At 49.8% G+C, this 16,260-nt stretch overlaps 1 protein-coding gene across 2 annotated transcripts in view; it reads left to right on the forward strand.

Moving 5' to 3' along the window:
• Nucleotides 1-16,260, forward strand: part of STXBP1 (syntaxin binding protein 1) — a 223,420-nt gene that overhangs the window by 89,997 nt on the left and 117,163 nt on the right. For both annotated transcript variants that reach the window (XM_085611824.1, XM_085611832.1), the window contains exon 2: nt 8,326-8,375. In XM_085611824.1, the coding sequence (XP_085467950.1) occupies nt 8,326-8,375 (50 nt within the window). The remainder of the gene's footprint in view (nt 1-8,325; nt 8,376-16,260) is intronic.

The following is a 16,260-nucleotide window of genomic DNA, read 5'->3' on the forward strand; positions in this document are numbered from 1 at the left end:
AGTCTTCCCGCTAGCTTGGCAGGTCGGGCAGGACCGGCAGTGCTGGTCCACGTCTCGTCTCATTCGGGGCCAATAGAAATGGGTCACGAGGCGGCTGTAAGTCTTGTCCCGCCCGAGATGTCCGGCGAGGGGCACATCATGTGCCAGGTTCAAGAGGAATTCTCGAAATCGGAGGGGGACCACCAGCACCCGGCTGGCCCCTAGTTCGGCGACTTTCTGCTCGCTATACAATAAGTCATTGTCCCAATAGACCCAGTGGGTTCCCGAGGGGTCCCCCGCAGCCTGGGCGGCCGCCTGCTGTCGGGCTCCCTCGAGGGACGGGCAGCCCTTCTGTTCTTGCTGGAATTGTTCACGGGTGGGGCCCCCGTCGTGGCGCCACTGGGCCAGCTCGGGGATCTCGCTGAGGGGAGCGGCCTCGTTGGAAGAAAGTTCGGATGGCCCTGCCCCCTCGTCAGGTTCCTCCGGGCCAGAGGGGGTGGGTGGTTCGGGGCCCGCCGGTTCGTCGGGGGCCGGGGCCGCCGTTGGCTGGACGGTCATGGACCGAGTGGTGGCGCAGGCCCACTCGGGTAGTCCTAGCATCCCCAGATGCTCTCGGCGCTCCACCTGGGCCCAGGGGGAGCTCTCTAGGTCGTTCCCCAGGAGGCAGTCCACCGGGGCGTCGTCGCGGACAGTCACTTTCAGGGTGCCGGACACTCCTCCCCACTCGTAGGGGATTCGGGCCATCCGGCACATGCTCTCGGTGTTGTCGGCGGTCCGGACAGGGCAGAGGACATGTGGTAGGATCTGTTCGGGGGTCACCAGATGGCAGCGGACAGCGGTCACACTGGCCCCAGTGTCCCGGAGGGCCTCGGCCCGTCGCCCGTTAATGGTGACCCACTGTTGGTACTTCTGGGTGTTGCTTGGGATGGGGGCGCGGGGCACCATCTCTCGGGAGCCTAGGCACACAAGCGACATGGCGGCTGGTTCCCACTCGGGGGACCCGTCGTCGTGGTTCTCCTCCTCGTCCCCTCCCTCCCCCAGGGCTGCGGCGGCAATTTGTCGGGGAGGTGGCCCCGTGGTCCCGTTCCGTCGGTTCACGGGGCAAGCCGGGTCACTTGCATAATGGCCGGTCTGCTGACATCCGAAGCAGGTTACTGTCGGTCGTGGTCCAGACCGGGCAATAGGGGTCCCTCTTCGGCCCTGGGTCGGGGAAGGGTGGTTGGTTGCTTGACCTCGTGGCGGGCTTCTGGGCGGCCCGGCTGGGAATTCTCGACTGCGGTGGGACCCCCCTCCTCCGCCGCGCTGGCGGGGAGGGCCCGTGGTGCGCCATTGGTAGTCCCCCACGGGGTTCCGTGGGACCCGGGTGTTGACCCATCGGTCCGCTTCGGCGGCGAGCTTCCGGGGCTCGGTCAGTTTACTGTCCAGGAGGTGTTGCCTTAGTTCCACAAAGCAGTTGTTGGCGAGGTGCTCCCAGACAATGAGGTCGAACAGTTCGTTATATGAGGTGACCTTGCTCCCTTTGATCCATCCTTCCAACGCTCGGCTGAAGAAGTCCACGTATTCGACCCATGTGGTACCAGGGATCTTCTTGCAGTCCCGGAAGCGTTGCCGGTACATCTCGGCCGACAGTCCGTAGCGTGTGAGTAGGGCTTCCTTCATGTGGTCGTACGAGGTCATCACTGCGTCGGGGAGTTGCAGCAGGGTATCCCGTCCCTCGCTGAGGAACCTCCCCCATAGGCCGGCGCCCCAATCCTTCCGGGGTACCCGATGGGAGGTCATGGCGACTTCGTACGCTCGGAACCATTGCTGGATGTCGTCATTTTTATAGTACTCCTTGACGACATCCTTGGGGATGTGAACCTTTGGCTCGGTCGGGGGTAGAGCGTCCCGGCCTCCGGGGTTGCTGGTCTCCCCAGTTTTAGCTTTTAGTTCAAGTTCTTTAAGGCTCCTCTCGTGCTCGAGGGTTAGCCGTCTCTCCTCTAGCTCCCGATGCCTTTTCTTCTCCTCGATTTCTTCTTGTAGTCGTAGTTGCTCCAGGGCTATCTTTGTCTCTGCCAGTAGGAGCTCCCCGTCCAGCCGGAGTCGGGCAAGGTCCATTTCGTGTGTCCGGGCCCTTTCCCGTTCTCGGATCTCTTCGGGGGAGAGGCTGGTGTCTGGGGTGGTTCGCTCCCCGTTTGTCGGGGTTGTGGTTGGCAGGTTTCCGTCCCGGGCCGAGGTCCCTTCGGCTCGGGGTGGAGGGGTTTCGGGTTCTGCCCAGGCTTTCAGGGCTTTCTGCATTTCCTCCTTGGTGCCCAATCCTGTGGTTGGGATCCCTTTGTCTCTGCAGAATTGTTTGAGTTCCTTGTGGGTGTATTCCTCCAGTTTCTCCAACTGGAAGGTTGCGGCCACGGTTGCTTCTTGGCCATCCATGGTTCTCTTTTTCTCTCCTCCTGGTCAGGTAGTGGTTGCGTTACTTGCTTGTACGATTGCGTTTGCTCGGATCCCATCGCTGCCACCAAATGTTGGAGAGAGGCCCACCGGGTAGTCGGGGAGACTATTCCGGGCACCTTCCTACCGCAAAGTTATAGCCGAGCGCCGCTGAGAAGCCCCCTCGGGGAGGTCTTTCTCCTATGATCGTACTAGGCCCAGTAACACCACCACACAGGACTCGATAGTAGTTGCAATATTAGATTCTTTATCGGCAGCAATACGAGCAATATTTACAGAGGATCGAGGGATCCTATCAGAGTCTCAATGTTCGTTCAAGAGGGTAGGGTAGCGGGACAGTCTTAGTGCCAGCCAGGCACGGGAGGGCTCTGCGCCAGACCTTGGATGCTGGTCTCAGAGCGGCTCGGACGTGGAGAGCCGCGACGTCGTCTGCAGGGCTCGGATGGTAGTTCCGCTTAGGTCGAGCCGCGACACGGTCAGCAGGGCTCTGGTGGTAGGTCCGCTTCGGTCGAGCCGCGACGAGGTCAGCTGGGCTCTGGTGGTAAGGTTCAACAAGGTCGGGCCGCGACAGCGTCAGCAGGGCCCCAAAGGTTCGTGAAGGTCTTTAAGCACGGTGGAGCCGCGACGTCGTCAGCAGGGCTCAAGTGGAGGTTCAGGGTGAGTCTTCTTCCGTAGGGTCAGCCGCGATCCGATCAGCAGGGCTCTTGACTCCAGGATACAACTACTGCCCTGTTGTCGGGTTGCCCCAGATATAGGACGGGAGCCCTTTGATGTCCGGACCCGTGCGCCCAGAGGGGGCGGAGAGACCGGGTAGGGAGCGGCCAGACGCCCAGCAGGAGAGGCGCCAGGCCACAGAGAGCTGTGGGGTGATCACACCTAGGTGTGGAGAGACGGTAGGGGGTCCCATCGATACTGCCCTCCGCCGGGAGTGGGAAGGGCTCACGTGGTATCCCCCGGGCCAGGGGTTGGCGTCTCGATGTCGGGCCTCGCTGGGACCGAGGCCGGGTAGAACAGGGTCATACAGGTGGTCACGTGGAGTGACGTGCCATCCAAGATGGAGGAGTCCCGATGTGCATGGGACCTCGTGCGGCTTAGCGTGGGGAAACAGGACCACGCCACGAGGCCGGCTCCCACAGACGTGCTGAACAAATATTATGGCAAGTGCATGTGAGCTGCCAGAGCAATAGCTTGCCAGGTGGGCATAGTAACTCTGCATTCACCAAAGACTAATTTACTTGAGGAGCCTTTATTAGAAATTGTGTAATAATTCCCCTGCCAAAGGTGGGTTGTCTAGGCCATGTCTTACGCAGATGTACTCATAGCCTGTCATTGAACCAGACTACTTGAATCCCTCCTTTGTACTGTGAGGTTATAGAGGGGGTATGCAAGTCCAGCCCTTGACCTTCACCAGGAGTGTCGAAGGGGTATGCTCATCGCGCCGTTCACCTTCATCAGGCTCTGTAAAGGTCCAGAAACCAGCAGTCCTTGGACAAAGCTTGGTACCCATGAATATTGGCTCTTGTCTGATGATAGGTCCATACCATCAACATATAAGAGCAGTAGGTCCTTACAAAGGCAAGAAGGACCCAACTGATGTATCCAAATCTTTAACACTACTAGTAGATTCCAGGATGTGGCTCAGTTTATCCTACCTCATTCTGGAAATAAGCAGGTATGATTAGTGTAGCAAGGCAGTCACACTGGGTGTGAGGCCACAGAACCCAAATATGGCTGTCTAAAACTATCTTCTAGGAGTCACTGGGCAATTTTTGCTTGCTTATATTAGGGACCATGGCACCCTTGCTATGCGACTACCTACATTTGAAGTGCCGTGACTCTAGGTACTTCCAAAGTACCAGAAATCCTTGGCAGACACTAATATATGGGCTATTTTTGTGTTCCACTGCTCCCAATCCTAACCATAAGGTGTTTGAAGCTGTAAACATCCTTGGATCAAAATCCTGACTTTAATAGTTAGGGAAAGTGATTCATGGATACCAGTAAAGCCCTGGGCAAGCTCGTCAATAGACAAAACCTTCAACAGAACTGTGTTCCAACTATTACTACATTCAAAGGTACATACTTTAGTATCTAAACAGCAGTATGGATTTATACTAGGCAGGAGCACGGTCAACCATAAAGGCAGAGCCATTGCTCTGATAGATGCTGCTAAAGTACAGCAAAGCAGATTAGGGCTGATTTTTTTGGATGCCGAAAAGGCGTTTGACTGTGTCTCCTGGCCTTTTTTATGGGCTGTCTACGCAGGATGGCGTTTGGAGCGGATTTTATTAGGGCCCTTCAGGTTATGTATCAAAATCCTACAGCTCGGATTTGCACTATGGGCAAGAATCAGATTTAGTCTACATAACTAGGGGGACAAGGCAGGGGTGTCCTTGCTCACCGCTTTTGTTTGCCCTGTACATTAATCCATTTTTGATAATGTTGGAGAAGAGTAATGTGATTAGCCCCGTGATATGTGGGCATTATCAGACACGGGTTCTGGCTTAGGCAGACGATATTGCGGTGGCAATGTAAGATCCAAAGTCTGCAATCGTAGAAATAGAGCGGCTGGCCTTGAGGTTTGGGGTGGTGTCTGGCTATAAGTTAAACTCAGCAAAAACCCAAATAGTGTCTACTAAAATGTCTACTAAAATGGCCTGCCCTTGGAGAGTCGGGTAACCAAGGAAGCCATGTATCTAGGTATAAAAATGAGGATGAGTCTGCATGATTTAATAGAGGTAAATTAGGGAGGGCTGCTGGATGGGATTAAAAGGCAGTTGGACCGCTTGGAATGTCTGCACCTCACACTAGTGGGAAGGTGCAATGTATTGAAGATGAATGTACTGCATTTTTTTAGGGCGGTGCCCCTAGAACTGACAACTCCACAACTACAGAAACTACAATATATGTGTGATAGCTTTCTTTGGAGACAAAGGAAATCACAGAGGGTATTTAAATATATGATGCTACCGCACAGACAGGGAGGTTGGGCGGCACCGCACTTCACTTTTTATTATTATGCTTGTCATCTGCAAAATATCCGGATATTGCTCACTGAGGAGGAGGTGGCTACAGTAGCTGGGGCTCCTTCAATATATCAGCTTCTGCTTAGCTCGGTAGCGAGGAACTGTATGTTAAATACTGGGAGCCAAGCTATTACAAGCGAACACAATTTAAGGTAGTGTGGGCAGCATATAAAGTATGGCAGATGATGCGTAAAATGCCGGGAATATCGGCGCTATGTTATTATACCCCTATGAATTCTGTGGCGATTTTACCCGCTATCGTTTGGGTTCGCAAAATGGAGCAGTGGAGGGCTAAGGAGATTAGGCTACTTGGAGATGTATTTGAGAACAAGGAGATAATGTCGTTTGCATACTTAATGGATAGATACAATCTGCATAAAACGTTTTTTTTTAAATATCTCCAAATATGAGATTATTTATGGAAATATCAGAAGCAGAAATGTATGAAGACCAATTCACTGGTTGAAGCTGTAAAAAAGGGAGCAAAAATAGTGTAATGTATGATTTAATTATGGAAATACAGCCGGATGATCTTGAACTACAAGATAGCAAATGGAGTGCAAGGTTAGGTCAATAAACTTCTTGATTTTCAAAGGAGTGCATCTTGAGATTGACCAGTGGCGACTGGCAGGCACCCGGGGAGGGTGGGGGGTTGAAAAAAAATCGAAACACTTTCCTTTTCAAGGCCTCCGTCTCTCCTCCATCGTTGCTTCTCTTCCTGGCGAAACACACACACAGGCTCCCCTAAGCCAATCGCAATGCTGCAATACAGCGTTGTGATTGGTCTGAGTGCCGTGGTTCGGCACTCAGAGGGGTACTGGGAGCCTGTGTGTGTGCACCACCCAGGCTGTGTAGTACAGCCTAGTGGAGAACATGCATAGTGTGCATGACTGTTTGGCTGGAAGGAGTGGTGGGCACTTAGAGAGTGCCCACCACTCCTTCCCGTGACACCAGCCCCGCCCTAACCCAGCCCGCAGCTACGAAAAATAAAATAATAATAAAGATGTTATTATCATTTTAGTTTTACTTTTCCCACTGCTCTGTGAGCATTGGGGCGACACTCATCTGCCTTAGCGGAGGAACCACCCCTGAGGTTGACCTGTATTGATCGTGATTTGTTCCACAGTATCTGGTACAGACGTTCACACCTCCTTCAGTTAGTTAAGTCTTGGCTGCTTTAGCACAGCTACCATGGAAGCTACAGTGTCCTGTCTAGCCAGTGCTGATCATGCACCCAGAGTCCTGGTCCTTTAAAAAGAGCAGTACCATCATTAAACTGCTAGGGCCTTCCAACAAATAGTGGGATCTAGAGGAAGGGCCTGCTATGCCCCTTGCCTGTGAGAACACACCATAGCTCACACCTGAAGCCTTATCTCATGAAGTGTAAACTCTTGCTTAGCATGGACTGGTGCCCAGAAGATGAAAGGGCAGAACAGAAACTGATAATAGACCACTGTCCAGGTAACCAAGAGTCAGACCTATCAGAAGCTTTTAATGGGCCCAGGTGCCTAATGTCATGCAGTGCCCTCTCTGCCTAGTGCATGAGGACCTCATTCAAAAAGAAAGCTTCGTTCTTGGACAAATTTCGAGGCTGCACCAGAATATGTGCCATCTCGTGGCAGCTGGCATTACCTGACTCAGTGTTATCACCAGCCACTCTATCATTATGTCTCCTGCTGCTTAATCACAATGTTGTCCATAGCTGTTGTTTATCCCAGAAACACATTCAATGTCTTATTTAGGTTGGGTGACATCCCTTCTTTCCCTTCAACGTCTTCTCAGAAATTTTACTTTAGTGTTTTGTTATACTCAGCGAATGGTATTTTGGAGACAGGCATTTTAGTGTACACAGACTTCATACCACCCAGAATGCTGCCACCAGACTCATCACCAACATCCCTTGCAACACAGACACTGCGCCCACCTCAGAAAGCTACACTGGCTACCAATCCAGAATGTATGCCAATTCATACTGCTCACTCACGCATACAATACCCTCCACAATGTTGGACTTGCCTACCTCAACCACCGCTTCAACTTCCACCAAACCTCCAGGCAGCTTCGCTCAGCCTCACTCCACTTCACACAAATACCCAACATCTGCAGGAGCATGTCATGAGGACGCTCCTTTTACTACATCGCCGCCAAATCCTGGAACAACCTTCCACATCACATCAGGACCTCCCAATCCTTTATTGAATTCCGTAAGAAACTGAAGACCTGGATTATCAACTAGGAATACGATGGGCCTCCTCATCTACTCCAGTGACTGGATACCCCTCGGGTGATAAGCGTGCTCTACAAAACCTCATAACATAACAGGGCAGCAGGCAATTTTAAGCTTCATACTTGGTACATCAGTCATGACTGAATTTAAAAGTAAGGGAAGTAATATGCAGACGTTTTTTTAACATTTGTGCAGTGATAATTGTTATTTGTGGGCTACCTCATAAAATGGAAATGTTGAACACTCCTATATGTAGAGTAATTGATTCCTAAGGATCCATAAGAGAACGTATTAACATTGGTGCCAGGTTCTGAACATGTCAGATATGTTGAAAGATGGGGAGGGAGAGGATGGTTATTTCAGATGTTGGAGACCGATGATGAACTGCTCATAGTAGCAGACTGGATCGAAAGGCTCTACGTGGAATGGTTGTATTATAAGCACCTCCTATGCAAGATATCACATGTTAGACCTCAGAACTCCGAAATAATCATGTGCCGCTATAATTAACGGCTTTTATAGAACACAGCCATATGCTAGACCACATAAACTGCTCTTCAAAGTAATCTTCAAGAAAATCTCCAATGGATATAGCATATGTTAGATCAGGGAGTGATATTTGTTGACATTTCCTGGAGAGCTGATGTGTTTTCTGTTCCTTTGCAGAAATCATGCATGACGTCATACGGAAGGTGAAGAAGAAGGGAGAGTGGAAGGTAAGAAATACTTATATCCATTAAAAATGTATGTACCATCCATTTTATTCAGTGTTGCACCCTATTCAATAGGTGTGTGTGCCAGCTCGTGGCTTCAGTGGCTGATGTGCCCTCAACAATGCCACATCAGACAATGAAGAAACACTGCTTGCATTTAAAGTTTGAACTGAGCTTGAATTAGTCGCAATCGGGTTAGGATACGACTGATGTTGCTTTGTTCTGCATGTGGAAAATAAGTAATTGCCCCTATTCTACATTACAGTTAATTCTGACACAGGCCATATTGCAAAGCGCTCAAATTGCTTGCACATAACCCAGAGAACACACTCCCTCTTTGCAGTTGAATGATGCTGTCTCCACCAGCCTATTATTGTGACTCAATACTTTCAAGTGATCCAGGAACAATGTAAGCGCTCTAAAAGCAACCAACCTTGACTAACATCATCCCTGTTGTCTCCTCCTCTTCTATCTCCTCATGCATTTATTTCTCTCTCATACATGCGCCTGCACGCACACACATTCATACAAGCACATGCATGCTCATATACACAAATATAAAATATTTGCCCTAAAGAATTTAGCTCCACTTCCATCCTTAGTGGCTGCCACCCAAACCATGGCATCCTCAAACTTAATCTATAGTATATTCACCCTTGTCTATGGCAGGATCACTCCCAACAAATCGCAGCTTGAATCTGAATAGAACTGAATGCGAGCACTCATGTGAGTCAACATACAGCTAAGACAGCTTCCCATCCGAACCCTGGCAGCTTTTTTCCATATCTATAGAAGCTTCACTCTCAGTCTTGATAACTACACTTCCTATCTGTGACATCTTCGCATCCATGTAAAGCCGCTTTAAATATATCCTTGTTTCAGCTCTACATGCTGGTTGTTTGCACAAGTGTATGCTAATTCCGGCTCTCCAGAGCATCTGTTGATCTGTATACCGACCATGTGCTACATCCCTGTCTGCTCTCTTGGAGAGTAAGATTTCTATTTTGTGAAGGCTCAGGATGAATTCTGGATCCCTATCTGCGAGACCTGGTTACATCTCTATTTACTGCATGCCTAGCTACCTATAAAAATCTGTGTTGAATCTCTCTGCTCACACTGTGAACCAGATTTACTAAGAAGTCACATAACACAGCGCAGTAACTAAAGGTGCAGCACTGCGTTGCATGAAAGGGAGAGAGCAGAGCAGCGCCATATCCACTAAAATGTGACACTGTTCTCCTTTTTCCATGTGCTGGTGCCCTTGTGGCAGCCAGGCACCAACACAGACACCTTCCAGTATAAAACCTGTGCTTTAAGGCTTTTCCCACTTGGTATGGGAGGTGTGCAATGCAGCACACATGCAAAGTAGGAAATGCGAGGAGAAACTAAAAGATGCCTCCTCGTTTTGCTTGCCTCGATGAAGCTTAGCATATTGATGCAAATTGGGATTTGTGTCAAAACCTATGGGGAGTCTTGAATGGGAATGCCCACACATCATCACCGTGCACCACCCATGGAACGCTCCATTCATGCAAAGTAATGCAAGGCAGTGCTTTGCACAACTTTGCGTTACTTATACAATCTAGCACAAATCCAGATTTGCGATGGATAGTAGATCCCATCTCAAAACTTTCGCAAAGCAAACCCGACGCAAAGCGTTATTAAATATTAGCCTGTATGTATTGGAGGAGACTTCATCTTCCTAAAACTCTGTCTATTGATTGATCAAGACTGTGTATCAGATCGACCTCTTTGGTGTTTTCTCAAGTCTTGAATTAGAATTTGTCTTCTATGCTGCTCATTCAGCTGGTTATTTAGACTTTGTCTCAAAACCAGGCGCTAAATCTTCCAGGGAAAAACAACATTGGTTCAGTGTCCTCTCTGAGGTTTTGGGCCGGATTGTTACGTCACTGTCTAAAACATAAGGGCACAAAGATGTTTCCCCCGATTTGCTCCAATTTGTATACTTCCTGTCTTCCTTACTGCCACCAGTAAATAGTTGGTTGTAATTTGGTTCACAAAACCCGATCAAGTTAATACTATTTTTGTACAATGTTCAGTGGGTTTAGCCTAAACAATGCGCTAGTGGTGATTTTATCATTGCCTCTGTCTCTCAAACTCTTGCGTTACATCTTCAGCTGCTCCTTGTTCGAACTGAAGGACTATTTCAGCCCTGCATCAGTCCAACCCGGTCTTTTTGCTGAAAGCACTTTAAGCAAAAATGTAATTCCAAGCAGATGGCTATGACATCATGGCGGACAGTGTGATATTTTTCTTTTTTTTTATAAACAAACCCACTGGAGCGAGTTGTTTCGGGAAAACAAAAGGAAATATCTTTGGCTCGCAGGATGTTTTTTTCCTGTGCATTTTATCCTTTTGCTGCTTTCTCCCTGGCTCTGCCGGGCCTCGTATAGCTTTCCTGGTCAGGTGTCGCACTCTAGATGTTCTAATGCCACGTCACTTCCGGTGTGGCCTTGTGGGCGAGGAAGTGGCGTGCACCGAGGGTGCCAGCAAGGTGGGCTGGTATACTGTTTATGCCGGCTCTCAGACTCTCAATAAAGGAGCCTACTAATCGACCCACGACGACTCTGGTACTTCATTACGTGGGTGGCCGACACAACAAACTGACGACGAGTCAGACGAACCTCCGCGTTCAGCCCACAACGCACAATGAGCATGTAATCAGCACCGTGCCGGCGAATCAAGGCGAGAAGCAAGTGCAGCCATGGGCACCACCACAAAGGTCAGTCAGAGAGGGAGAGCAGCGGCGCCGCTGCAAACAGTGGGCGTTCATAGGCATCTACTCCTCCAGGTGCGGTATTGCGTTCACAGCAAGTACTCCCTGGTGACCGCTCCCAGAAAATTGAAGTGCGCGCCCTTTGCCGAGCTGGATAACGCGCGCCAAGTGTCGGCGGCTGGTTCAGACGCGCGTGAGGTGAACACGCATTCGGCCCATCAAGCACCCCAGCAATCCAAGCCATCAGAAGCCACCGAGCAGCACAAAAGCACAGGTCCACAGCTGCCACCCCATTGGCTGTTGACTTACACACTATTCCTGCTGCATGTCCTGAGCACTTAGCCAAGCATTCCGGAGGTACAGGAGCTGCGTAAATAGCACCCCCTTCTCAAGGGAGCAGTCTCCACCTACCCATTGCTGTTGATCAAGCACAATTTGCACAAAAACCTTCTCCCTCACCAACCCAGCCCCCTTCCTCCCGAAGCCAGGTGAACCAACCATGAAGTGGGCCGACTGGAAGTGTTACTCCCTCAACTACTTGTCTGCCTTGGAGGATGAAGGGGAGGAGGATTTCTCTAGCAAACGCAAAAAGAGAATTCTACTGCATAATCTGGGCCCTGAAGGGTTGAGGGTCTATGAAGGTATGGTAAAGAAAACAAGAGACGCGGAGGACACGGACGTGTTCCAGCATGCCTTAGACGATTTGGATTGCCATTATCAACCAGTTATTTGCACTGCCATAGACAGATACAATTGTTTTCAGCAGAAACAAAACGAAACAGAAACAGTAGAAGACTACGTAGCAGCGTTGAAAAAGCTAGCAGTGAATTGTAAATTTGGCTACCTCCACGACGAATTTGTGCGAGATCAGATCATAATGCACACAGTGCACACCAGTGTACAGGAGAAATTTTGGGTTTGCGGGGAGGCACCCCTGAATGACATCACAGCGATCGTCAAAAGAGCTCAACTGTCCAAACGCTGTCCTGCGGCAGCTAAACAACGGAGTGACAGTAAGCCCACAGTGTGCAAAGTGAGCGACAAACAAAGTTCCATTGACAAACCCACCCACAGTGCTGGGCACAAACAAAGTAGGAGGCCCATGAACAAGCGAGCCAGGCCCATCAGACTTCCCAGTGACACAAAAGGCAGTTGCTATTGATGGGGTAGGCAGTCTCACTTGGCACAGGACAAACGATGCCCTCAATTTCATGTAAAATGTTCATTTTGTGGGCTGGTGGGACACTTTGGCAAGGTCTGCAGACAAAAGCCCAGCAACTCTACAGTTAAATGTGTCATGTCTGAATCGGATGTAGAAGATGGGCAGGGTGGTGACGATGATTGTATTCTCTGTTTTGAGGACCATGTAATGGGCATTGATTGTAACAGCCGGAAAAAACCCTCCTGCATGTTGACCATTGGGGGGGTGCAGATTTCTATGGTAGCAGATTCAGGGTCCCCGTACACTATAATCCTAAGAGATATCTGGGAAAGGGACTTTGCCACCACAGTAGGGAGTCACCTACACCCCACCGATGTACACCCAGTCACCTTCACAGGAGAGAAAATCCCCATGGTTGGGTTCAGACGACTTAATTTCGACTTCAAGGGGAGAGAAACAATGGGCAAATTGTACATTGCTGAAAAGGGGCCTTCTGTCCTTGGGTGGGCCGACCAAGGGGCCTTAGGGATTCAACTCAACCCCAGCGGAGAAACACAAGTACTCATGACGAGTGACCTATCCCTGTCGGAAGGATCCCTGTGGCAAGAAGAATTTCCCGAAGTCTTTGGCGGGGCCATAGGAAAACTATCCAAATTCAAGCACAAGATGGCGCTGTGCCAGTCAGCCATAAAGTCCAGAATATTCCCTTCAACTGTAGGGAGGCGGTGCAGCTGGAATTGCAGCGCCTGGAAGACAACAGCATCATAGAATCCATCGAGAGTGAAGAGTGGTTGGCGCCCCTGGTCATGGCATGGAAACCAAGCGGCAAAGTACGCCTCTGTATAGACCTGAGAACATAGTCGTGGACAAATTCCCACTGCCGACAATCAACGAATTCTTAGCCCAGACCAAGGGAATCAAATGGTTTTCAGCGATTGACCTCACAGCAGCGTATCATCAAATATCGCTACCCCCTCAAGTAGGAAGCTGATCTCCTTCATCACCCTATTCGGCTGCTACAGATTGCGGCAAATGCCATGCGGCCTAGCGTCCGCCGCGGCCGTATTTCAAAAACTTATGCACAGGTTATTCAATGATCTCAGCGGCGTCTTAAATTTCCAGGACGATATACTCGTCATGGGTAAGAACAAAGCAGAGCACGACGACAAACTGAAAACAGTGCTACGGAAACTGGCAGCGAATGGTCTCATGGCAGAACTGAAGAAGTGCAGATTTTGGCCTACACATCGTCACATACTTAGGGCACGAGATCAGCAACAAAGGGATCTCTCCCAAGAAGGCGAACGTAGAAGCCATCATGTCTGCACCCACGCCACGTAACAAGGAAGTGGTCCGCTCCTTTCTGGGGTTAGCTGAATTTTACAGCAAGTTTGTCAGAAATGTTGCCACGAAAACACACAGCATGCGCCAACTATTGAAGGAAAAGAACAAGTTCAGCTGGACGTCGGAGTCTGATATGAAATTTGAGAGCATCAAAAAAGACATTTGTGATGCCATTCCTCTGCACGGCTTTGATGACTCAGCTCCCAGCATATTGACCATCGATGCCAGCGACAAAGGTTTGCGGGCGGTCCAGTCCCGACGCTCCGCGGATGGCACGGAAACTACCATAGGGTTTGCCTCACGTTCCCTCGCCCCCAATGAGGAGAAATTCAGCGTCATCATAAAAGAAATGCTGGCGTCCATTTGGGCCATGGAAAAATGTTGTCAATACCTCCGGGGTTCCCGGTTCACACTCAGGACTACCATAAACCGTTGCTCAAGGTTCTCTCGCATCCAGTGGCAATGCCACGGCTACTCCACGCATTGCTAAGATGACACTCAGACTCTTGAATTTTATCTACGACGTAGAGTACATGCCAGGACACAGGAACAATGTGGCGGATTATCTTAGCCGTTATGCGGCCTTGGAGGGGGCACCAATCTACAGTGAATGGGATGAATACAGTGTGGCATTCACGACAGACCAGGAGGATATCATCAGCACTCAGGATTGGGAGACAGCCTACGACAAGGATTCAGTACTGTCGCAAGTGAAAATATGTGTTACACGTGGATGGCCCGAGAAGAGGCACTTAAGAGAAGACCTCAGAAAATATTGGGTGGTACGCAACAAACTGTCCATCAGCGATGACACCATCTTTTTGTTGAGAGGTGGCAAAGTAGTCCCCCCGCGAGAGTTGGTGGACCGCATCCTCAGCATAACGCACAAAGGTTACCTGGGGATTGTGAAACTAAAGAAGAGAGTGAAACAGTCATACTGGTGGCCAGCCATCAATACCTCTGTGGAGCGGTATGTCAGAGCATGCGAGCAGTGTGCCAAACAGACAAATCACTGACCATGCTACGACCCGACATGGGTGGGTTCCTCACGCCCAACAACGTCTGGGAGGAATTGTCAGTCAACATTTTGGGCCCTGTGCTGGATTCTTATGGGACTCCCAAATATGTGATCGTCCTGGTTGACAGATACTCCAAGTGGCCGGAGGTAGAAGTCTGCGAGAAGGTGGACACAAATGTGGTCATTTCCTTTCTCACCAACGCTTTCTTAAGGGAAGGCATTCCAAGAGTGATTACAAGTGAAAATGGACCCCAGTTCACTTCGGAGAAGTGGACGGCCTTCCTCAGGGGGAATGGTATCAAGGCAAAACACACACCAGTGTATCACCCCACAGGAAATGTTCTAGTGGAATGATTTAACAGAGTGATTATGGGTTCTGTTCAAGTGGCCATTAGCGCAGGCAAGAACTGAGAAACGGAAATCAAGAACACGGTGTGGGCATATTGAATTACACCCACCTTAACGGGATACAGCCCGTTCAAAATCCTCAGAGGAAGGGAACCATTCACCAGAGACAACCACGTTTGGATGAACCTGCAACTAAAAAGCAAATGGTCACCAGCGGTGGTCAGAAGCAATTTAGAGAAAGCACAAAAAACCTATAAAACCAACTATGAAAGGAGGCATAGAGTACAAGAGGTCTCCCTGGCTATGGGGGATTGGGTCCGGGTAAATCTGGGCAACCTAGGAAAGAAAGGGGACAGCAAATTCAGCAATCCTCTACAAATCAGAGAACCTTACTCACGCTCCGCCTTGCTGAGCGATGGCAAAGTATGGTCGCACAGCAGAATGGCCAAGTGCAACAAGGTCATCGGGTGGAACAGGGACAATACCACCACGAGCACTGGACACAGTGGAGGGGAATCCTTAAGAAGGGCAGGCGGGGTTATGTGCTTCCTCTCACAGCTCATACTCTGTTGGGCCGTTGGAGGAAGTATTCCAACGACTGAGTTGATGGGGGCTCTGTCAACAGACAACTGACAGTCCGCCTGTCTAATTCAGGCGGGTGGACCAAGGGTTTGGCAGCCAGCGTACTCCACGGCTTGTGTGATGGAGTACTCTGCCTACCAAACTCTGTATAACATCCTGAGTCAGTAAGAATTTGAATGGGTCCTATGATGAAAGGAAAGGAAGGATTGTCAGTTATGTGAAAGGGTGTAACTGGGGAGGGTGTCCGAGCACTTACAGTGCAGACACAGCTGAGTGTAATAAAGTCATTGCACAGAGATAGCTGGTGAACTCCCCAGCACAATTTGTGTGCATAACAAGGGAAAACTGCTGCCCATAACTTCTTCTCTAACTCTGTCTGTTTTCCCTTATTGGCTACAAGATATCGAGAATTGGCCACCAACCTTGCATCTATCACTCACCAATTATTTACTGAGCAGTCCCTGTGTTCCACAATTTCCTGAGTCTGCTGGTCACAAAAGGTGCAAGAAGACCCATACTCCCAGGGATTACTTTTCTCCACAATAAAGAAACCACACAATAATGACAGTAATGAATCACAATAATGAAACCATACTTTCGAAAGCTGATGCTCAAATGAAGATTAGTGAACTACTGTACGCGGCCAGTATGCCTGGTAAGTGAGTGGTTTAATCACCAGTGAACAGTGTCAGATCAT

This window comes from Triturus cristatus, chromosome 1_2, assembly GCF_964204655.1.
Source record: "Triturus cristatus chromosome 1_2, aTriCri1.1, whole genome shotgun sequence".
Taxonomy (NCBI): Eukaryota; Metazoa; Chordata; class Amphibia; order Caudata; family Salamandridae; genus Triturus; species Triturus cristatus.